The following is a 24,640-nucleotide window of genomic DNA, read 5'->3' as shown; positions in this document are numbered from 1 at the left end:
TATATCTATATATAGATATATCTATATATATATCTATATATAGATATCTATGTATATATGTACCTGACTTTGTTTAAAAAAATATATACACACGCAAACATATGTACACATGATACAGGAGGATGTGAATGAAAAAAGAACTTCAGTAGCCAGGCCAAAGATGAAGAATTCTCTTGTTCTTTAGCCTGCTTTTCTTTCATCATTCTTGAATGCTTAATGAACAAATACAGCATTAAGCTAAAACTCTGTTCTATAGCTTCACAAGCTTCCAAATAGTCATTGGAATGAAATTTCATTTATTATTTCTTCCTGGCTTTTGTTAGTTCTGATGCTAATAGTTTTCGTGGATTTATTTTGTATCCCGCTACATTAGTTTCTTTATTGATTCTATGGGGGTGTTTAAGTATATCATCATGTCATGGTCTAATAGGGATAACTTTACTTCTCCTGTGCTGATATTTATACTTTGTATTTTGTTCTCATCTTCCTGTTGAGCTAGCAATCTTAGACTGTACCAAATAATAGTGAGGAGAGAGAGCATTCTTGTTTCATCTCCTGCTTATAATGGCAAGGATTCTAGTGTTTTCTCTGCTGTTAATAATGCTAGCTTTTAGTTTTTTAGATAAATGCTTTTAATCACAGTAAACAAAAGCCCTTTCATGCCTATGCCTTCTAGGCATTTATGTTAAAAATGAGTGTAGCATTTTGTCAAAGGCTTTTTATGCATCTAATGTCTTGTAGGCATCTCAAATTCAGCAGAACCACCACAACTCATCTTTTCCCCAAGCCCTCCCCTCTACCTAATTTCCCATTGTTATTAAGGGCACCATCATCTTCCCAGTCACTCCAGCTTGAAACTTCAGAGTCACCCTCAACTTCTGTCTCACACTTACCCACAATTCCAATCCATTTCCAACTTTTGTTTCTATCTTCATTTGTTGTTGTTCAGTTATTTCACTGTAGTCTGATTCTTTGTGACCCCATTTAAGGTTTTCTTGGCAAAGATACTGCAGCAGTTTACCATTTCCTTTTCTGGTTCATTTTACAGATGAAGAAACAGATACAAACAGTGACTTGTCCAGGGTCACTCAGCTAATAAGTGTCTGAGGCCAGGTTTAAACTCAGGAAGATGAATCTTCCTGATTCCAAGCCTGGCATTCTATCCTCTGAGCCACCTAGAACAACATATACATCTAATATACATCTTTATTTCTCCACTCATACAACTACCCATCATACTACCTACCTACATACATAGACACTGATCTATTTGAAGTTCCTTACATAAGACACTGACTCTCAGCTCCCAACTCACTATCTCCCCCTCCCAATCATTCCTGGAATGGGCTCCTTCCTAACCTCCATCTCCTGGCTTTGCTAGCTTCCTTTAAGACTCAATCTAAATCCTATTTTCAGCAGAAGGCCTTTTCGGGTTCCTCTTAGTGCCAATTTCTTCCTTTTGAGATTACCTGCCATTGTGTATGTACATAGTCACCTGCATGTTGTCTCCCCTATTAGAATGTGAGCTACTTGAGGGCACAGACCACGTTTTTAATTTTTTTATTTTTGTATCCCTGATGAGGATGGGATCTGGACCTCAAAAAGGAAAAACCCTGGACTTTCCCATGGCCAAATCTCTGGCATTCTCCCGAGGCTATAATCCTATCAAATGTCCTTTCATTATCTACTATACCCAATCTACCTCCAGTTGGACGGGGCCACTTCCCACCCTTCATCCTATCTAGACTCCGTTCTTCCTTGGCCACATGGTCCAAGTCCAGGCTTTCAGTTCACCCCAGTTTACTGGCCACTCCCATCCAGATCCTCCGACCCCTCCTCCAGTCACCCCAAACTGCTTGGCCATGTATATAAAGTCCATCTTGTCTCCATTAAGGTGTTCAAATTCTTAAAATCTAGCCACTGTTCAGATTCTTATAATCTAGCTAATAGCTCACAATCTAGCTAATAGCTCACTAAAGTTCAGACTCCTTAAGAGTCTAGTAATAAACCTTGTCTTTGGCTGAAAGAAGGCTTGGGTCGAATGCATTCAGGCAGGACCTGAGTGTTATGATTTTGGGGTCCCAGCACCCCAAAACCCCTAAACCTCAACATCCCCACTCCTGGTCACAATGTCTAATACATGTAAGTGTCTAATAAATGTTTGGTGATTAATCAATGTGAGTTTTGCTATTTTTTGTTTTGTTCATATGATTCATTAAACTAATTGTTTTCCTAGTGTTGAATTATCCTTGTATCCTTGGTATGAATCCAACTTAATCATAATGATTTATTCCTGGATATATCTCTGTAGTCTCCTTACAATAATTTTATTTAAATTTTTTTACCAATAAGTATTAAAACAAAATGAAATTGGTCTATAGTTTTTCCTTTCCTTCGTCTCCCTATGGTTTTGGTTTCAGGACCCTATCTGGCTCATAAATGGAGTTTGGCAGATTGCCTTCTTTATTCTTGAGATTTATACCATAGGTATTAATTGCTTTTTAAATGTATTAAAGAAATGTATTAAAGAATTCATTTGTAAAACCACTTGGCCTAGGTTTGTTTGTTTTGGCAGTTCATTTATAGCTTACTTGAATTCTTTTTTTAGAATTTAGGTTGCTCAGGATTTCTAGTTCTTGTTTTATTAATTTGGGTATTTTATATTTTTGTAGGTACTCATCCACTTTCTTTGAATTCTCAGTTTTGCTGACAGAATTCTTTAACATAGTTTCTTGTAACTCTTATTTCCCTTCTGTATGCTGTGAACTTATCTTGTTCATTTTTTTACCCTGGTAATTTGAATTTCCTCTCTCCTTTCCTTTACCAGGCTAGGTAATAGTTTATCCATTTTGTTAGTCATATTTAAAAAAATCCAGATCCTAGTTTTATCAGTTGTATAGTCTTTTTTTAAAAGTCTTTTTAATCCTTGTTTTCATTTTAGTAATTGTTGTTTTTATGATTTATTCTTTGTTCTATTCATTATTCAGCATTTTCTTACTTGGTCTCTAAGTAGGTCTGTATTTTTTTTTGCCTATATTCCTTTTATTAATTGCTATTTTATTGTGCTATGGTCTTGAAAAGATGTATTTATCATGATTTTTTTTTACATTTGTTTATGACATTCTGTAGCACATCAATTTTTATAAAGTTACCTTATCATGCTGAGAAATACATAAAACTTTTAATACATTTTTTTTTAATTCAGAAGATACTCACGTCAGTCAAATCTAATTTTTCTGCCAATCTAATCAACTCAATATTTTCCTTTTTGTCATATTTTTGTTGGATTTATTTCATTCTGAGAAAGAAATATTAAAGTCTCTTACTATCATTATGTTACTACTGATACATTTTTGTAATTCTAGTTTTTTGAACCTAGGTGATAGACCAACTATATATTTAATATATATACACATATACACTAAAGCTCAGAGGTTAAGTCCCTTGCCCAAGGTCACTTAGCTACTTAGTAGGACAGATGGGGATAGAACTTGTCCCTCTTAAATCTCAGTCTGGTGTTCTGCAAGTACTGCTTCCTCTACCTCCCTACTCCTCTTACCCTCCCTATGGTTGTCTAGGATAAATGCTATCAGTTAATCAATTGATTATAATGTAATTATATAATATATTATTATGTGCAAATTATAGCACAATTATATAATACAATCAATTAATTATAAATTAAGATATTTTGATATTAAAGTAGTTCAAGAAAGGCTCACAGAATCATAGATTTAAAAACAGAAGGAACCTTAAAGGTCATTTGGCTGAAATGTCCCATTTTACAGATGAGAAATCAAGCCCAGGGAAGACAAGGGGCTTACCCAAGGTCATAGTGGTTATAAATAGCCAAGCCAAGATTTAAACCTAGGTTCTCAAATCCAGAGCTCTTTTCATTGACTAGAGAAACTTAATTCAACATATATTTATGGAGTCTCTTCTACCTCTAAGGTATACTATAAGCCAGTTAGTTTGTGTCTAGTTTATGGTAGCTAAAAGAAGATATTCAGAGGAGCTGTGAATTGCAGAGTAGGGAGAAGCTAGAGCTCAGGGCAGATAGCCTCAGTTTTCTCAATAAAGTAGGGAAGGGTCTTTGCTGAGAGAAAATGGAAAGAAGGTGGAGCAGGGAGCTTAAGGAAAGAAAAGGGTTATAATAGCTGCTATAGGGAATGTGACAGTCTGATAAGAAAGGGAGGTTTTCTGTGCAGCAGGGAGGGCCCAACTTAGAATGGATATCATTACTTTGTAGTGGACCCAATTACCATAGTTGGGTTGTATAACTTTCTCCAGTAGTATTCAGTAGCATGAAGGAGGAGAAGGCAAATGGTAACAGTAAGCCAAGTAGGGGTTTGGGAAGGCACTAGGAATAAAAGGAAAAGAGAGTAAGGGATTCAAAGGGCAGAGAAATGTGAACTGGTGAATTGGTAAGTCAATCAACTGGCATTAATTAAGCATCTACTGTGTGTGTGTGTGTGTGTGTGTGTGTGTGTGTATGTTCCCCTTCTGGGCTCCACAAATATGTGTATGTGCAAACCAGATTAGACAAGACCAGAAAATTGCACAAGAATGAATGAGCTCTTTAGATGGGAGTGAAATATCTCAGTTCAACCAAGACAGAGGTCCTCATCTCACTCAGGGTGAAATCCCCTGCAGTCTCTATGGAGTCAAACTGGAAATCAGGGAAATACTGAGGTACTAGCTCCTCTACATGTCTGCACTTTCTGAAAATCTCTCTGTCTCTCTCTCTGTCTCTGTCTCTGTCTCTCTCTCTCTCTCTCTATTCCTCTCTCTCTGAGTCTGGGATCATTTGTGCATATATGCCTGTCTCTCAAAGCAAGAACGAAAAATGTCTTCCTTTTCCAAAGCTCTTCATGTAGGCACTCAGCATTGTTGTCATTCTTTCCACTGATTAAGAGAATCACACCTAAGCAGAAACTCAAAATGCCTCAGTTTTAAAACCCAAGTTACACATATGAGAGATACTATACTGTATTGGCCTATTACCATTACCCATCATCCTACTTCTATGATCCTAAATGCTGAAATTCCCACCTTTGATCTTAACCCCCTAAACTTCTGCCTCACTCCTCCTAAATTTATTCTCAGTGCTTACTGGGACATCTAATCTCTCCACTACTCCCTTTTTTCTGAGTCCTTCAGCACTATGCTGGACCAACTTCTCAGTTTCCATAGTCTTCATCAAGTAGTCAGTTAGACTGTGAGCTCCTAAAGATCTAGAGATCTGGCTTTTTCTTTCTTTCTTTCTTCCTTTCTTCCTTTCTTCCTTTCTTCCTTCCTTCCTTCCTTCCTTCTTTTCTTTCTCTGAGTGAGATGAGGACCTCTGTCTTGGTTGAACTGAGATATTTCACTCCCATCTAAAGAGCTCATTCATTCTTGTGTAATTTTCTGGTCTTGTCTAATCTGGTTTGCACATACACATATTTGTGGAGCCCAGAAGGGGAAAAAAAAATGGTTGGAATTGCTAGAGTGACCAAAGACAGTGAGAATTAGTCTAGAAAGGTTTCATGGAGGAGGTAAGAGACGTGGTATTAATTATCACCTTCCTGAAAAGGATAAATGGAGCAGAGAGACACTGTCAAGCCAAACCCAAGGGAGTCAGGAGTTCATAGGTGTATCACAGTCACACTCTGCCTCCAACCTGTATTTCTAGAGAGTGGTTTCACATCACCCTCTCTCACATCCTCTGTGTTCTAGCCAAACTTATCTACTTGTTCCTTGTACACAACCTATCAATTCCCACCTCTACACCTCTGAATGGCTCCTCCCTCAGGGTCACTTCCTACAAGAAGTGACTCTCCCCGTTGTTACTGCCCTGCCCCTGAAATTATTTAATCTATAAACTGTATTTACTTGTGTCTGTACAACTTGTTTCCAGAAGTAAAACAAGCTTCTTGAGGGCAGGGACTGTTTCTTTTTTGTCTTTTGTATTCCCAGTGCCTAGCACATAGAAGGAGTTTAAGAAATGTTTGTTGATTTGCATAAATGGGTATTTCAGGAGCAGCTAGGTAGTACAGTGGATAGAGCACCGGCCCTGGCAGCAGGAAGACCAGAGTGCAAATCTCGCCTCTAACACTTGATGCTTACTAGCTGTGTGACCTGGGGAAGTCACTTAACCCCAATCGCCTCGCAATCAATCAATCAATCAATCAATCAAGTGAATGGGTATTTTAGTCACTTCTCTTACCCTCAGGTATCTGTGAATGTCTCTGAGTGAATATAGGTGACATATTAGCCACTTGGTATAGATAACCAGATCGTCCTGTGTTACCAAGTGCCCAGGAACGTTCTTTTCTGTGAGTAAGTTTTCTCGGGCAACAGCCAGCCTCTCAGCTCTCTGAACAGCATCATTGTACTCCTTCATAATGTGCCCAACCTGCTCCTGTTTAAAAGAAAGATAGAGACAGAACTGGACTTTCCACTCTAATCTATAATTTTCTCTGCAATTTCACTCAACCAACATTTACTAACTGCACACAAGGAAAGGGAACAACTCTCATTTATAAAGTACTTTAAGGTTTACAGAAGGATCTGCACTTTAAGGTATACAGAGGGATCTCCTCCCAACTGTCCTGTGAGTCAGGTATCACGTGTTTTTATAGGTGAGGAAACTGGTTCAGGGAAGTTAACTTGTCCAAGGTCACACTGTTAGTGTCAGCAATAGCCTTTGAACCCCAGCTTTTCTTAAGTTCAGTATTCTCCCTACCATACTATCTTTGTGTCAGTGGTTAATGAGAGGTTCTTTTTTCCAAAGGTTCTTCCACATTCTATAAGAACCTGGGCAAGAGGGAAAAGTCACATTCTAAAAATCTGGGCAGGGTGGGGTGGGGAAGAGAACTCTAGGAAAGAATTAATTTTGGGGACTTCATTCTTCAACTATTGGCTTTGGTAGCAGGAATCTGCTGTTTGGCTTACTTTAGCACTGAATGAATAGTGCTCAGCTGAACAGACAGTTTCTGCAAAGAAAAAGCATTTCTCAGTTTGTTTCATGGGTGACAAATCCCACTCAGAGATGCATTTTAAAAAAATAAGTAGGCAGTCTTGGGACACCAAGATTTGCTGCCACATCAACCAACTGTAGGCTCATCTATAAATTTCTAGTCCTGACTTTGAAATTTGACAACCTTCTTTTGGATTTGCCATTTGGATTTTAAAGAGAACCTTACATCCCATAGAATGGTACATAGGCTCATCTGATCCTGAAGCTTCCTACCTGGTAAAGAGGATAAAGTTGTTCCATGATGCTGCTATGCTGGCAGAACCTCTTCCATCTAAGCATGTGTAAGTATTTGCTCTGAACCAACTGGGTAATTCTCTCTGTGTAAAACTTTAAACAACAACCACATATTAACATTGACCAGCAGTCTATGTTCATGTTACGAAGATGGATCAGAAGCCTGAGAGCAACAAAAGCAGGTGGAACCATCTTAGTAACTGCAGTGCCAAGTACAGTGTCTGGCATACAGTAAGTGATTAATAAATTCTTGTTGATTACATGATTGATCAGTTCTGAAAACCATAACAACGATAGCTAATGTTTATACAGTACTTACTAAGTGCCAGGTACTGCGTAAAACATTTTGAAATTGTTATCTCGTTTGACCCTCATAACAACCCGGGGAGGTAGATGCTATTATTGTCCTCATTTTACAGATGAGAGAATTGAGGCAGATGGAGGTTAAAGGACTTGCCCAGAGTCACACAGCTAAGTAAGTACTAGAGGTTGGATTTGAACTCAGGTCTCCCTGACTCCAGGCCCAGTGCTCTATCCATTGGCCACCTAGTTTTGTATAATGTGAAGATCATAGCATCTTAGCTTTTGAGCTGGAGGAGACATTAGAGGCTATTTAGTCCAGCTCCTTCAATTTATAGACAAGGAAACTGAGTCCCAGAGAGATTAAGTGATTTGCCCAGTGTTGCACAAGGGGCAGAGGTAGGATTTGAACTCAGGTCCTCTGCCTCCAAATCCAGTGTTCTTTCATTGTATTTGTTTTCTCTGCCGTAAAATTAAAACCCAGCTCAAGCTCACTAACCAAGATGATTTTTCAAAAGTCAACTGGCACTTTTCATCTCCATGACCTGCTAAAATAACAACAATTATAATCAAGGCAGGGCAAATAGGGCTTTATCCCAGAGTACTGATTTTAGAAGATACTGAAAGCACTTATGGTGCTTTAGTAGAAGGAAGACCAGACAGTTAAACTTTGTCACAGTGTTCTAGACCTATGATTTCATCAGTTTTGGGAACTACAAGTGTTGAAACTGTTTCCACCCACAGAGATACCTCTCTGTAACTTGTAATCTTACAGAGTTGCCTGAGAGGTTAAGTGACTTGCCCATGGTCATATAACTGATCGGTATTAATGATATCACTTGAACCCAGCTCTCCCTGCCTCTGAGGCTGGCGCTCTACCCACTAGCCACCTCACTTCTAACAAGTTAGCAAGAAAACTTAGCTAAAGTAGGTGGCTACCAGATGACTGCTTGCTTCATTTAGATAGCCAGATGACTTAGTATATAGACAGCTGGGGCTAGAGTAAGGAAGACCTGGGTTCAAATGTGACCTGACATTTACTAGATATGTGACCTTAGACAAGTCATTTAACCTCTGTTTGCCTCAGTTTCCTCAACTGTAAAACAGAAATCATAACTACCTCCCAGGGTTGTTGTGAAAATGAAATGAGATATTTTTAAAGCACTTAGCACGGTGCCTGGCACATAGTAGACGCTGTATAGAATAAATGCTTATTCCCTTCCCACCCCAAGTAAGCAAGCGCCTCCCTGGTTTGGTCTGCCTGCTTCACTCATGCTGGCCCTTCTCCTTTCCCTTTTTTCAGTCTTCCACCCTTCCCCTTCCTCACTTCCTAAGCTCTTTCTTCTTTGTGGCCTGGTATGCTGGTTTGAGGGTATATTTCATGCTTTTGCCCCAGGGAAAATTTTGGCTTTTCTAAGTGCCAAAGACCCTGTTGTAGCAAATAATTTCCTGTCCCAAAGTTTCATCAGTGTCTCAAAAGTTTGACAAACTCTATAATTAACTTCTGACCTGAAACCTTCCTTTAAAAATGACGTTATTATAGACATTTCAAAGGTACAGTTGTTAACCTTAGGTCTGACATTTTAGTTACATGTGGAAACAGTCATGATAGCCAGCTCTGACAGTAAAGGGCACTAAAAGAAAACGTGTATACAAACCAGGCTCTCAAATAAGTAAGCTAATCATCTAAGGAAAATTCCTCTCTGGCTTGGAGAGAAGCCACATGCATGGCTTTGAGCAAACTAAAGGTAAAAACCAGGCTTAGCTTTACAGAGGGAAATAGATACTTACCTGGTGCAAAAGCAAAGGTAGGTTTTCAACTGTGTATTCTTTTCTTAAACAGCTTTCTAGCTCCCTCTGCAGGACATTTGCTTGAACAACAAGCGGCTTTGATTCAGCCACCTGTACATCAGAGACAAAGGTAACCCACCTCAAACACAACAGCAGGCAGATAAAAAAGGAGAGGAAATAAAATTATCAATATGACATAATAAGAAAATTTATCTAGTTCATTATTCATCTTCCTTTCTCGCTTCTTTCCTCTCTCTAACCCGTATGTGGAATAACACATTGGCCTTCTTTCCTTCCTTCTTCTTCCTTCCTTGCCTCCATTCCTTCTTTTTTAAACAACGCATTATACTACTATGTAATAACTGAAATTAAGAAACTGTAAAAAAATTTCCCAAAAATGTGTTTCCAGGAAAACAAAGGCCCACATCAACCCAGCAAGATTGGAATTGCTTTATTTTTCCTTTCACTTATTTAGAAACAAAATCAAATCCTTTGCTTACCAAAGGCTCTCTTTCTTTACTTTTGAAATGTTTATTTTTAATGCCTTTTTTGGTGTTAAAAAGAAAAAAAGTATAATTATAATAAATTACAGAGGACTACAGCATTATTGGAATAATGAATAAATTGCATTAGCTTGGAAGCAGATACTTGGAATAACATTCATTTTATAATATAATATCATACAAGTATCTTTCATTGTTATTTGTCCTTTCAAATGTCATACCCTAGCACATGGTATGATGTCCTGTCAAGGAAAGGTAGATAACACCTTCCGCTTCCATGAGAAATAGGCTGTAAATTTTGCCTCTGTGACCAACATGGCTGGTTGGAGAGGGGAGTAGAATTAGGAGAAAATGGTGGATAAGTTATCTCTTCCTTATCTGAGACACTGATGGAATCAAGTTTGGGGGAGGGTGGTCTATGAAGAGCTCTTAGGTGCAAGTTTTGGTAAAGTTACCTTCTCAGCTCACAATCACTGCCCCCTACTGCCCCAGGCACAGGGAACTTCTGCCAACAATTTTTAATAAGTAGCTTTCAATAGCAATGTTCTTCATCTTCTCACTTACCTGTAAGCTTTTCCTCAATGCCAGTTCCCTCTCTTTTCTAAAGTATGAAATGTCCTTTGGTAACCTGATAGAGCTGTAGAAAGAATTATGTAAAACCAAGAGTGTTACAGATACTATAATAGATAGCAAGTAGTGCTGGAATGAATTCCTGGTATAGCAACATATTCAGACCGCAGCTGACAAGCTTTGTGAGGATAAATTGTAGCCTCTACCTCTCAGAATTGTTGTGAGGATCAAATGAGATTACTTATATAAAGTGCTTTGAAAACCTTAAAGCATATATAAATGTTATCTATTACTATCCTGTTTCCGTAAGTGTAATTCACTCTATATAGAAATTAGTGACAAAATTCTTTATTCTTCATGCTTTTCAAACGTATTATGAGAATCAGGATCAAATCAAATTAAAATACTTTGGGAGAAAATAATTACAGCTTACATTTAAGTAACACTTTATGGTTGCAAATCATTATTTCATTTGATCTTCCCAGCAACCCTGTGAGGCTGGTAGTAGAAGTATGAATGTCCTTATTTTACAGATGAAGTCATGGAATCGGAGATGTTACATGACTTCCAGTAGATCATAGATTTAGAACTGGAAAGGATCAGCTACTCTTTTTCATTTGGCACGTGAGCAGCTGAGACCCATCACAGGGAAATGGCTTGTCGAAGACCACCCAGAGTATTAAGTAGTAGAGCTGGGATTTAAATTCAGGTTTTATAATTCCAGATCCAATACTCTTTCCACTATACCATAGACACTAGAATGGGTGGAGCTCTATTTTGGAGATGGTCCCAGGCCGGCCATGCTTCATTCTCCTCCCAGCTTGGCTTCTGATTCCCACAAGTTTGCCACCATGACATTCTCACCCCAGAATTTCCCTCAGCACTTGGGACCTTCTCACCATGGACCATCCCTCTATCACTCCAACCCCCCTGTCCCATTGGTGAGTTCCTTCTGGGGATTCCATTTTGGGGACAGATCCAGGCCAGCCATCCTTCATTCATATCTCAGCTCTGCTTCTGACTCGCAGGATTTTGCTGTGGCACAGGTACCTACCTCCCACCTCCCTTTTCAGCTGTCTTTTGGATATTGTCTTCCCTCTTTAGAATATAAAGTCCTTAAGGGTAGCGAGGCATCCCCAGCTCTTAAGCAGAATACCAGGCTCTTAAAAGAATGCCTGATAAATACTTGTTGCCTTGTCTTGCCTTGCTTTGAGCTGGCACTTGAACCTGAGATCTTCTGCTTTCAAGACCAATGTTCTTGTTTCTATGGCATGCCACAGACCTCCTGTCTATGACTGATGATGGCACAATGATTACAATTAGGAGTCATTTTCCAGTTTGTTTCGGTAAGACATTACTTTTACCTGTAAGGCCAATGGGGTGATCTCTTAAGAGCTCCATGTTCTTGTATTTCCATCTTAAGTTCAGCCAACTGAACCTCTAGTTCTTTTTCCAACTGCTGGATCCTCTCTGTGGAGGCGATCTTATAAATTTCATCCATGTTCTGTATTTTATCTGTTGACTCTGTTGGGAATGCAGTACAAAGCTGATAGCTAAACTCTCTCCCTGGTCATTGACCTATGTGGGAGTTAGCCCCTATATGGGAGTCTTTCTTTTTTTTTAATCTTTAATATATATATACATATATATATATATATTTGTTAATTTATTTTTGGTTTTCAACAATCACTTCCACACACTTTTGAGTTTTAAATTTTTCTCCTCTTCCTCCCTCCCCAAGACAATATGCAATCTGATATAGGTTCTACATATACATTCCTACTAAACATATTTTCTCATTAGTCATGTTGTAAGGAAGAATTAGAACCAATAGGAGGAACTGCAAGAAAGAGGAAACAAAACAAAACATAAGGAAAAAAAAGAGCAAATAGTATGTTTCGATCTGCATTCAAATTCCATAGTTCTTTCTCTGGATGTGGATAGGATTTTCCATCATGAGACTTTTGCAGTTGTCTTAGATTGTGGGAGTCTTTCTGCATAACACCCTTTCAAGAAAAGCCCTCACATAAGTGGAAATATATACATGACAATTTAAGAAAAGAATCAAACTAGACAATTATGACTAATTTCCCTCCCTGGATCTCTGATTTTATTAATGCCAGGAACTCTAGGTGAAGAACTCCCTCTACGAATGGAGACCACCATTTTCTCTGCAACTTACAGTCTGATAGAGTAAGTGACTTGGTGCAATGAGCAATTAGGTAACTTTGGGCCATACAGCCAGGATGTGTCTGAGGTAGAACTTGAAAGCACATATTTCTGACTTCAAAGCCAACTCAAACTATTCCACCAGGTTACCCTTGTGTAACTGAAATAATGTATGTAAAATGTTTTATAAATGTCAGCTATTATAAAAGGAGTTACATATGTGTGTGTATATATATATGTATATGTGGAAATATATGTATATGTATATAATATAATATATATGTTTATTTCCCCAATGAATATGTGTATATATACAATAAATGAATACACACACATCAGTATTAATTTATTGTTCATTGTGGGAAAATGGTGACCTAAGTGACTTTGGGGAAACTTTTAATATTTCTTAAATAATAAACATTCTTTATAATCAGAAGATATGTATCCCACCATCATTATCTTTTCCTCATCTATTTTATCTATATACCCTTGCATGTCTCATGACTACTGGAGTTTGAAAAATTCTATCTGTGTTATTTTCATGAAATTTTCTAAATAAAACCTCAACAGAAAGAGCAGACAATGCAAGCCACTCCAATGCCTAAAGGGAAGCTAGGGAACTAGGAAGGAATTTATTAGAAATTCATAGATTATATAACACAGAAAGAACTCCAGAGATCATTTAATGTAATTCTCTCTTTTTAGAGATGTATTATGACTCTAAGCTCCAGGATGATTCTATATGCTTCTCCCGCATAGATATGGGTAGATTATAATAAGGGTTTGAGAACTATCTGGCATTTTGGGATTTGCAGTGCAGAAGGACCAGCATTCCTAAATCTGTCTCAGTGCTGGAAATGCTTGTTCCTCTAAACTACAGTCCCAGGAGGCCAGGTAGTTTTCAAACCCCTGTTATATTATTATTATTATCATTATTAACACTTACATATGGGAAAGAGAACATGATTTCACCAGCATAGAGAACTCCCAATAGGGAAATTTATTCCACCCAGAGTAGATCTAAAAGTTTTCTATGATTTTAGCAGATCAAGTAGGGCATTGTTGCCTGAGGTACAAAACGTGACTTGCCTCAGGTCCTTTAGCTAGGAAGTATCATAAGTAGGATTTGAACCCAGGTCTTTCCTGACTCCAGGCTCAGTATTATATCTACTATACCAGCTCTCCATTACTATTATTGATAGACGTAATTTATAGTGTGCATGACCTGCTATCATAACAAGGCTGTTAGGACCACCATTAAGCATGCCCTGTGCTATTCACCTTCTGAAAGGATAATTGTGTGTTCTAGGGCTTATTTAAAGAAGTTAACTTCTTTTTCCTCTTAAGACTTTATGAACGTTGAGTTGCTTGAGGAGGGTGCTCTTCACCTCAGCTGTGTTGGCTTAGAACCAACAGCAGCTTGTAACCTTCTCTCCAATTGGAGCTAACTGCATACCACAGGGTCTGCTCCACCACACACCTGGGGTGTTTCCTTCTAAACAGCTTCATCTTGGAGAGCTGCAGAAGTGTGGCCAGCCTGGGCATGCCCAACATAAGTATAAACATTGCTGGAACATGTCCTCTGAACTCTAGGAGCTGGAAGAAAACCACACAGATTCATTCTGATTTACCTCCTCCTTCCTGAGCTCCTGGACTTGGCAATTTGTCATTTACTGAAAACAAAAATGCTTGCATCACCAAATTCCATTCTTGCCATCCCGAGGCTTCTTTCTGCATAAGTAGTTTTGGGGGTCCAGACCTACAATTTCATTGGTATAAGGAAGTTCCAGTGAGAAAACTTCCTCTACCAATGCAGATTAAATAGCTCCACAATTTAGTTTTATTGAGTATGCTTAGGACATGGAGAGGCTAAGTAACCTGCCCAAAGTCACATAACTGGCCTGTGTCAGAGGCTTGGTTTGAACTCAGGTCTTCTTGGCTCTCAAGTCAGTGCTCTACCCACTTAGATCACACCACCTCCCAAATGAGATGGTTTTACTAAAGCATAATAATGCCAATTCTTTCCTGTGCTCATGCTCTTCAACCTTTTAGTACAAATTTCCTCTAGTGATACATTACAAATGAAGTTCAATTGCTTTCCACAATTCCCCATAAGCTATAGGTAAGCTGTGATCTCTACTGGTGGAGATAGTTCCCACAGCAAGGAAATTATAGATCCTTGTACTGTGTTCTGATATATGAATGAAGAAGGAAGTGATAATCCCTCTGAAGAGTCAGAGCAGTCTCGCCCCTCTCTCCCAGGCCTGGCTCCTATTACACAATGCTAGTACTTAAGGCTTAACTCCATGTCAGTTCTAAGTAGAACTGCCTCAAACTCTCCCACAAGCTCGCTGATGCAGCATAGTTAGAAATCTACCTTTCTCATACTAAGTAGCACTTCTTGGTTTGACACTATTGCCCCATGAGGAACAGAGACAAGACAGCTGCATGTCAGAGCCTTTATCTGAAAACCTGCCCCCTCCTTCCTGCTGTCCATTTGTCCGTATCCTGTGTATGTTTACCCTGAAGAAGAGAAGATTAAGAGGGGACACGATTGCTGCTTTCAAATATTGCAAGCTCTGTCACATGGAAGTAGGATTAGACTTGTTTTCTTTGGCACTAGAGGACAAAACTAGATCAATGAGGTAGAAGTTACAAAGACTTTTTAAAAATTTAGACTGTCAGGAAAAAACCAACAAGTAAACAAACAAAAAAACCCTTAACAACTCGAGTTGTCCAAAAATTGAATGGTACTGAATGGTACCTCAAAAGGTGGTGAATCTTTGCTAATCCTCCAGCAGAGGATAGAAGACAAATTATCAGAGATGTTATAGTGGAGGTTCCTTTAGGGTATGGGTTAGTGGGGATGACTGGTGAGGTTCAATCTGGCTCTAAAATGAATAGTTATGATAGCTAACATTTCTGTACATTAAGGTTTAGAAAACACTTTATATGTATCATCTCATTTGATTTCCCCATAACAACTCTGTGAGGTGGGTGCTATTATTCCCATTTTACAGATGAGGAAACTGAGGCTGAGAGAGGTTAAGGGACTTGCTCAGTGGAGTCACATAACTAGTAAATATCCAAAAACAGGTTTCAAACTCCAGTCTTCATGAGTCTAAGTATAGCATTCAAAAAATTCTGTGATTCCATCTATAACCTGTATCAAGATGCTTGCCTTTTCAATGACGGTCAGTGGGAGGGAAGAAGGGAGAAAATTTGTAACCCAAACTTTTAAAAACACATGTTAAAAATTAAAAAAAATTATGTCATGACATATGCTCCATAAAAAGATATACCTCTCCATGAGGCCCCCAACATTGTCAGGTGATAGACAAACACATTTTCTACACTGCTGATTTTATTCCTAAACACGTGAGGGTAAAGCTATTCTTGGGTAGTTCATAGAAATCCTCAATAAATGTTACATAACAAAACAAATCTAAATTCTTTCTTATTATTCCCTTTTCCATATAAAATTAATTGTCTCAAGTTGGTCTAAGTTCATTTCAAGAAATGTCATAAATGTGATTCCCAAATGCTTAAAATGAAAATTAATACACATATGCAGCTTAGATTACTTCCTGAGTAGACAAATGTGCCCAGCAGATGCCTAGGGCACTTCTGGGAACCAATAAATGCTTATTGTTATTGCTACTAGAAGTACAATATTGTTGAAACCAACATTTGCCAAAATATTGTTGAGACCAACATTTGGTGCTGTCCTTTTAATTGGGAGAAAGTCAGGCAGCTACCTTAACAGCTGCATTCTAGCAGCCAGACAAAATGAACTGTGGCAAGAGACACTGGTTAATTCTCTTCCTAGAGGACGGTTTGTCTTGGCTTTCTGACCAAATTCTCTCCACATGGATTTCTGAACCCAGAGTTTAGAATATTCAAGCTTAGAGGTTATTTAGATGTTGTTATTTAGTTAGAGGATAACACTTCAGTCAGATACAGACTTCAGAATAACTAAGGTAAGGAGGAATCAGACCATGACACCTGTCTTCAGAATGGAATCCATCAGAGAAGGATCAATGAATGCCTGTCTAGCCTTTTAGCCTCACTTAGAAAGTTAACATATACTCAGAGAGTATATTCTCAAAAACTGCTCAGGAAGCACTTGTAGAAGAATGGCACAATCATTTTCACTTAAGTGAATGCCAGAATTTCCAATGGCCAATGGAAAGGCTTACCCCATTGAAGCTTCACTCTTCTATTCTTGACTCTCCAGGGGTGGAGACCCCATAGCTTCCTCATTAACCCATTTGATTGTTTTGTCATGCTGACCTATAAGAAGGTCTGCTTTCTGTCAGAATGAAATCTCTCCTACTTTAAATCCACGTCCTTCAGCTTGATCCTTTAAGGACATGGGAAACAACTGGTTGGCATCCCAATCACAGAAATCTTTCACATACTTGGAGACAGTTAATCTTAGCTTTCTCTTTTCTAGACTAAACAAGCTCTATTGCTTTGACATCTCTCCATAGGATTTATTTTGCCATTCTTTTAATCACTGGGTGCTTTTCTCAGAACCTTTTGCTGTTTTCTTTAAGAGACTTTTTAAAGTACCCCCTCCAAAATTTTTCTATCATGCCCCAGAACCCTCTTTATACTGAATGCTCATTCCAGCCCTGGAATTCACACATTGGAAGTACCCTCCACCCCTTCAGCTTCTCCCAAAACTTTCATTTAAGGAGGGCACCCAGGCCAACCAATGTCTCTAATCTTCTCTAGGCTGAATTCTGGACCTTCTCTATCATGTCCCCCAAGTCAGGTACCCCTACCTCCCTTTTAAGCTTTCTTTTATGTGTTGTCTTCCCCCATTAGAATATAAGTTCCTTAAGGCAAGGACTATCTTTCTTTGTGCTTGTATTTCTAGCACTTAACACAGTGCCTAGTATACAGTAGGTACTTAATAAATGCAGTTGACTGACACAGGGCTGACTCAATGGCTTGCTGGACAATCAGTTTTCCTTTGAGAAACTCACTCACCATTAGATTCACTCATTCTTTTGGTTTTCCCAAAGGACACTGTTAAATCTGACCTAAGGGAAATAATGATTTAATAGCTTAGTAATTGTTTTAAGTAAACACATATGTTTATACCTATAGTAGCTATAAAAACAAAGGGGAATGCATAAGAAATGAAATATATGATTAGTAAGTTTTGACACTCAAAGAAAGAATGTGCTTCCATTTTAGGTAATCAATTATACATCAGTGGAAGTGCTTAAGCAAATGATGATCTGTCAGAATCTGAGAAAAAGAATTCCTTCATCAAGTGAGAATTTTGATTAAATGATCCTAGGTTCCTTTGTGAGTCTAAGGTTCCTAAACAGGTTTGGAGGAGAGGGTAAAAAACATCTACACTGTAGGGCACTCTGGGAGAGAATGTCTGATTGAAACATTAAAGTTGGATTGGCTTGGTCAGTCTGTACATGAAATTTTAAATTCTGGGTGAGAAGTAATAAAGAAAGAATAAAAATGATAGAGGTCAAATCAACTACTTTGCAATTTTTACTGCACCCAATAAGGTTTGGGATAAGGGATAGGTCCTGTGATTTCACTGATATAGGGAACTCCCAGATCAGGAAACTTCCTCTACTGATGCAGGTTGGTACCTACTCTATAACTCAGAACCTCAGAGACCTGCTTAAAACACTCTGAGGTTAGGTAACTTACCCAGGTCACATGGGTCTGAAGCAGGACTTAAGCCCACATCTTACTGGCTCAATGCACTGTGCAACACTGCCTCTCTGAGTAAGACTCACAGAATCTTAGGATTTAGCACTGCAAGACCTGAGAGATCATTCAGTCCAATCCCTTCTGAAATTGACTAATGCTAAATATAGGATCAGAGCTGTAACTAGGTATTTTTCCATCTAGGGCAAGCAACATACTCTGTGATCAAAGCCTGGGGCAATTACATGAGTGTTCCCTAGTTTGTGGGTGGACAGAATGCCCTACAGGAAGAGGCAAAAACCCAAGGACATCATGAAGCTTCTTGCTGGGAAGCTATCTCCTAGGGAGAGTAAATAAGCTAGCTAGCTGTTAGCTTCCTACTACTCCTGACAACTAGATTCTAAGGTTGCTAGTTTCTTCCTTGTTAGGTTTGAAAGTCTGAGGCTGGGCTTAGGTTCATAGGTTTATGGATTTGGGGTGAAAAAGGACCTTAGAAGTCATCTGTTTCAGACTCTTCATTTAATCAATAATAAAAGGAGGCTCACAGAGTTTGAGTGACTTACTCCATTGCACACGTAGGTCCCACCAACTGTAGCATCTGCTCTCTCTCTCTCTCTCTCTCTCCCTCCCCCAGGAAATCCCACAAGACACACAATGTCAGTCAAACTGCTTTTCCTCTGGGAAGTTCTAGCTCCGGGCTTATCATCCTGTTATCTTGGTTCCACCTTGCCTCCCACCTGTAGGCTTTGACCTGACCTTATTACTAAGAGTAGTGTAACATTTTCATTTCCCACTTAGGGGCAAATTTTTTTGCCCTGTTGAAAAGCTAGTTCCAGTTCTGGGAAGGATTACTGTCTCATTCTTGTATTCTGTACAACACCATATCGCTCCATCATTAAATGAACCCTGGAGTCAGCACATACAGTGCTGATAGACCCAAGCAAGGTATACCTCCAGAATTTGGGAATAGTCCAGGAAAAGTTACTCTCTGTGACAGAAATTATTTAAAAAAACTAGGATATAATGGATTATATTAGCCAGCTGCAGAGGTGGTCCATCCTATAAGATGATTTGTAAATGTGTTATCAGTGAGACTAGGATGTGCTATATTCAGTCTCTCACGAAGCATTTTTATCATTAAAACTTGTACTGTGCCTTTTAGAAGAGCCAATCTTAGAGGCTCTGGTGTTTGGTCCTGATACCTATCCACTGGGACTCAAGAATGGCATTGTATAATCTATTTTACTGGCATATATGCTCTCATGAATGAATTTTGAGAATGGATCTGACCATATCACTCCTCCCCCACAACTCAGTAAACTCATGAGGCACCCTATTACCTCTAGGATCAAATATAAATTCCTCTGTTTGGCATTTAAAGAGTTTTACAACTTTGTCTCATCCTACCTTTTCAACATTACTACTTTCTATTTAAGGCCTTTCTTGACTCCTTAGCTGCCAGTGTCTTCCACTTCATATATATCTATATATGTTATTTTCTCTCATTAGAATGTCAGTCATTCAACAATAATAATAGCTAGCATTTATATATCACTTTAAAGTTTGGAAAAATGCTTTAAAAATATTACCTTATTTATCCTCACAACAATGGTAGGTTAGGTGCTATTATTAGGTGCCGTTTTACAGATGAGGAAGAGAAAGGCTAAATGACTTGCCCAGGACTCACAGATAATAAGTGTCTGAGGCTGAATTTGAACTCAGGTCTTTCTGAATCCGGGTCCAGTGTTCTATCCACTGCACTAGCTACTCCGCATTTGTTAAGTGTTTAGTATGTGCCAGGCACTGTGCCAAGTGCTAGAGATACAAAGAAAAGCAAAAAAAAAAAAGTCTCTGCTCTCAAAGAATGTGTATTTTAATAGGACAGAAAACATGCAAATATCTAGGTACATATAAGATGTTGTTGTTGTTGAGGCTGGGTTTCAGTTGTGTCTCTCTGTGACCCCATTTGGCGTTTTCTTGGCAAAGATACTGGAATGGTTTACCACTTCCTTCTCCAGCTCATTTTTCAGATGAGGGAACTGAAGCAAACAGGGTTAAGTGACTTGCCCAGGGTCACTCAGCTAATAAGTGTCTGAGACCAGGTTTAAACTCAGGAAGATGAGTTTTCTTGACTCTTGACCCAGAACTCTACTGTGCCACCTATACATACAGGTTAATCTGGAAGAGAAAGACTTTAGCAGTTTGCTTGGGGGTATAAGGGTGGAACCAGGAAAGGCCTCCTTCAGAAGGTTTTATTTGAGTTGAGTCTTGAGGGAAGGCAGGAAAACCAAGAGGCCAAGGTGAAAGGGCAGATAATTCTTTGCATAGGGGCCAGTTAGCGCAAAGGTACAAAGATAAGTGATGGAGTGTTACGTTGGAAGTGCATATAGGTTGGTGTAGTTATAAGGTGGAAGGAGGCTGGACATGTCAGAATGAAGAGCTTTAAATGTCAAAAACAGAAGTATGTGTGACTGTAGAGATTAATAGGGAGCCACTGGAGCTCCTTGAGCAGAGGGACCTGATGTGGTCAGATCCATACTTTGGAAAAAACACCTTGGTGACTGAAGGATGGGTTAGAGGGAAGAGGTTGACACATTGAGGCAGGGTGACCAGTTGGAAGGCAATTGCAACAATAAATCTAAGAGGTGATAAGGGACTGAACTAGAGTTTGGATGTATGAGTGGGGAGAAGAAGACATATACCAGAGATTTCTAAAGGTATAAATGACAAAATGTGGCAATGGGATGGACATGTGGGGTGAGAAGAGTGAAAAATGACACTGAAGTTGTGGACCTGCATGACAAGGAGAAAGAGGGTAATCTTAATAATAACAGGAAGAGATAACTGAGCTCTGTTGTGGATGTGCTGGGTTTGAGATGGCTATGAGACATCCAGGTGGAGATGTCTGAGAGGCAGCTGGAACTGTGAGACAGTAGTTCAGCAGAGAGACAAGGGCTGGATATATACATGTGAACATCTCTTGAGTTTGTCTTTGTATCTTCAGCGCAGAGCACAATGCCTCCTAAACGCTGGCTTGCTTGATTACAATGGTAAGGTCTTACCTTTAAGGAATAAACAAACACTTACGGGATATCTTATTCAAGGCAGGTCCTTACTTGATAAGAGGAGATAACCTACTCATTACTCAGCGCATTGTGTGTAATCTTTTTATTCCGGATTTCCTTGCATGTGGAAATTCTTAGATATATTTTAGTTGAATCTAATCAAGTCAAGAAGCACTTATTAAGCTCCTCCTATGTGTGAGGCATTGTGCTAAGTGCTGGGATACAAAGACAGGCAAAAGACAGGGCACTCCCTGCCCTCAAGGAGCTCACAACGTGGGAAACAACATGCAAACAACTATGTACAAACAAGACAAGGACATATACAAGACAAATTGGAGATAATTTCAGAGGGAAGATACTACATTAAGGAGATCAGGAATGGCTTCTTGAAGAAGGTGGAATTTTGGGGGCAGCTAGACGGCGCAGTGGATAGAGCACCTCCCTGGAGTTGAGAGGACCTGAGTTCAAGTCTGACCTCAGACACATGATACTCACTAGCTGTGTGACTCTGGGCAAGTCACTTAACCCCGATTGCCTCGCCAAAAAAAAAAAAGTGGAATTTTAACTGAAACCTGAAAAATGCCAGGGAAACTAGGAGGTGGAGATGAAGAGGCAGAGCATTCTAGGCATGAGTGACAGCCAGTGAAAATGCCCAGAACCAGGTGATAGAACGTCCTGTTCAAGGAACAGCAAGGAGGCCAGTGTCACTGCATAGTAGATAATATGGAGGGGAGTAAGAAATGAGAGGACTGGAAAGGTAGGAGGGAGTCAGTTTTGAAGGGCTTCAAAAGCCAAACAGAGATTTTATATTTGATGCTGGAGGTCATAGGAGTCATTGGAGTTTACTGAACAGGGGCATGGCATGCTCAGATCTGCACTTTAGGAAGATCACTTAAATTTCTATTTTTCTTTTGGTCATGGTACCTGCTGTGTACACACAGAAATAGCACTGTGAATTAGAAAAATCATAAACACAAATATTACCAAATGAAAGGTGAGGGGCCCTCTGTGCCAGAGATCTATTTTTTTAAATGGCAAAGAGCCCTTTCTAAAATTGGTTTGGAGGCCTAGAATTTAAATGATGCCACTGGAAAGAATTAAAGCTGACCACAACAATCTGTGGTGCTGATTAGGCCTTCTTAGCACACAAAGGACAAAACCCATAGACTTGCAAATAATTATACAGAATATTTTCATAAGGAACAATCTTCTTTTTCTGCACGGAATGTCAGTAGACTTTAAACCTAGGAACAGTAGCACTTTTATCAGTTCTGACATTGAATATAAGGTCTAACTTTTGTAATTAAATTTCCTGATGGGAAAAATAGGAAGAATAATACTTCTTTGAAAAGTATTCTATTCAAGACATCATATCACAGTACAGTATTCTTTCATATACAGTATATATATAGTAAGTGTCTGATTGACATGTCTTTGGAAAACTGAGTGTATTTTTAAAAAAGGGTATTAGTAGCTGTTTTTCAATCCTTGTTCCTTTTGCTCCTGAAAAGTGTTACTATATTTGATTTTGCATGAATTTCTTCTATACCAATGACTTATGTTCACAAACACCACATTTATAAAGTGTAAGAGACTGGCAGTGAGAAAAACTGAAGTTCTCCACTATTAGGAAAGAAGTCTCTGGATGACTGCCCTACAAACATCATTCCTGCCCCTGCCTTGGAGACAAGAAATAATTCACATTCTGTCCTTGTTCACTAATAGGCTTTTCCTAGAAACAGACTGCAAATCAATGTTGTTCAGGAAAAAGATCACTAACAAAATATCTTTTCAAGCTTGATACTCTATCCTGAAACTTCATCCAGGTGAGCTGGAGGAAGATCACAAGCGTACACACCTCCAGCGATTCACAGAAGATTCGGCTTTCTTTACAATCCTTCTTTTCATGAAGCCTGAGATCCTTCTTTATTCACTTTTAGAGTTTAAAGGGACACAGTGGTTTCATAAACCCTTGCCTAACAACTAGAGAAAAAGAACATGAATAACCCTTTTACTACTATGGGTAGCAAAAATTAATAAATTTAACAAATACCATTATAATGGCGAGCTCTCTATAACAAGGCAATTTCCATGTTTTGGTCATATCTTATATTCTTATTATGATGATGTAGCTGGAAAGAATTTTACGGAACAAGAAAGCTTATATGACAGCTGCATTCACAAATCTGTTCATTATATAGTTAATCTCTTTAATAAAATTTATTTAATCAAATGACATAGTAATTTCTGAAGGGCTTAGCACAATGCCTGGCACATAGTAGGTGCTTATTCCTTTTCCCTTTAATGAAGATGCCTTTTTGGTGAGGTATTTATGTATGGCACTTAACATATTAATGTATACCCCACAAAAGTTCAAAGATAGGGGAAAAAAAAGCCCCATATTTACCGAAATACTCCAAGTAGTACTTTTTTGTGGGAGGAAAAAAATTGGAAACAAAACAGTGCCCAACGATTGGGGAATGACTGAAATTTTGTGGTATATGAATGTAATGGAATAAAAGGATTTGTTCTGTGAAGTTTGGATTCAGTTAAAGGGCCACACTTGAGGACCTAGTTCCTCTTGTGGCCTTGAGGCTACAGGTTCTCCATCCCTGGAATAATTCAGTGTGATAAACAACACATATCTGATAAGAAACATAATGGTATGGTGGAAAGAGCACTGGATTTGGAGTCAAAGAATCTATTTTCAAATCCCAGCTTTGCTACTTATTGCAAGACCTTTAGGAAATCACTTAACCTATCTGGTACTGTTTCCTCACTTTGAAGAATGAGAGGGTTGGACTAAATGACTTTAAAATTTCTTGGGGGGGCAGCTAGGTGGTACAGTGGATGAGCACCTGCCCTGGAATTAAGAGGACCTGAGTTCAAATACAGTCTCAGACCACAGACTTGACACTAGCTGTGTGACCCTGGGCAAGTCACTTAACCCCAATTGCCTCACCAAAAAGAAAAAAAAAATTTGTGTGTGAGTTCAAGAAACTAAGGAAGACTTGTATGAATGGTTGCAGGGTGAGTGGAATAAACAAACAAAAGAAAAATACTTGACTACAAAAAAGGCAAAGGAAAATAACACTAAAAATTAGTCAAACTCCTATCATAATAACCAACCTTGGTGCTAAGCAGGTAAATATTCTCTTTGGAGGAGAGGTGGGGGATTGTGGTTGAGTAATGTGGCATGCAAAATTATTCTGTAGTGAGGGTGGCTGGGGGGGGGGAGGAGAGAACAAGCATCAATTAAGCACCTAACCATGCACTGTGCTTAACATTTTACAAATATCTCA

General features: G+C 38.9%; 1 protein-coding gene across 1 annotated transcript in view; it reads right to left on the bottom strand.

Moving 5' to 3' along the window:
• Positions 1-11,917, bottom strand: part of LOC114037753 — a 188,314-nt gene extending 176,397 nt beyond the window's left edge. The window contains exons 1-5 of the mRNA XM_027854705.1: positions 11,781-11,917; positions 10,411-10,483; positions 9,344-9,454; positions 7,232-7,345; positions 6,206-6,400 (exon numbers count right to left, since the gene is read on the bottom strand). Of these exons, the coding sequence (XP_027710506.1) occupies positions 6,206-6,400; positions 7,232-7,345; positions 9,344-9,454; positions 10,411-10,483; positions 11,781-11,917 (630 nt within the window). The remainder of the gene's footprint in view (positions 1-6,205; positions 6,401-7,231; positions 7,346-9,343; positions 9,455-10,410; positions 10,484-11,780) is intronic.
• Between the last annotated feature and the right edge of the window lie 12,723 nt (positions 11,918-24,640).

This window comes from Vombatus ursinus, unplaced genomic scaffold (assembly GCF_900497805.2).
Source record: "Vombatus ursinus unplaced genomic scaffold, bare-nosed wombat genome assembly UNPS02000582.1, whole genome shotgun sequence".
Classification (NCBI taxonomy): domain Eukaryota; kingdom Metazoa; phylum Chordata; class Mammalia; order Diprotodontia; family Vombatidae; genus Vombatus; species Vombatus ursinus.
This window is presented reverse-complemented; position numbering and strand designations above follow the sequence as displayed.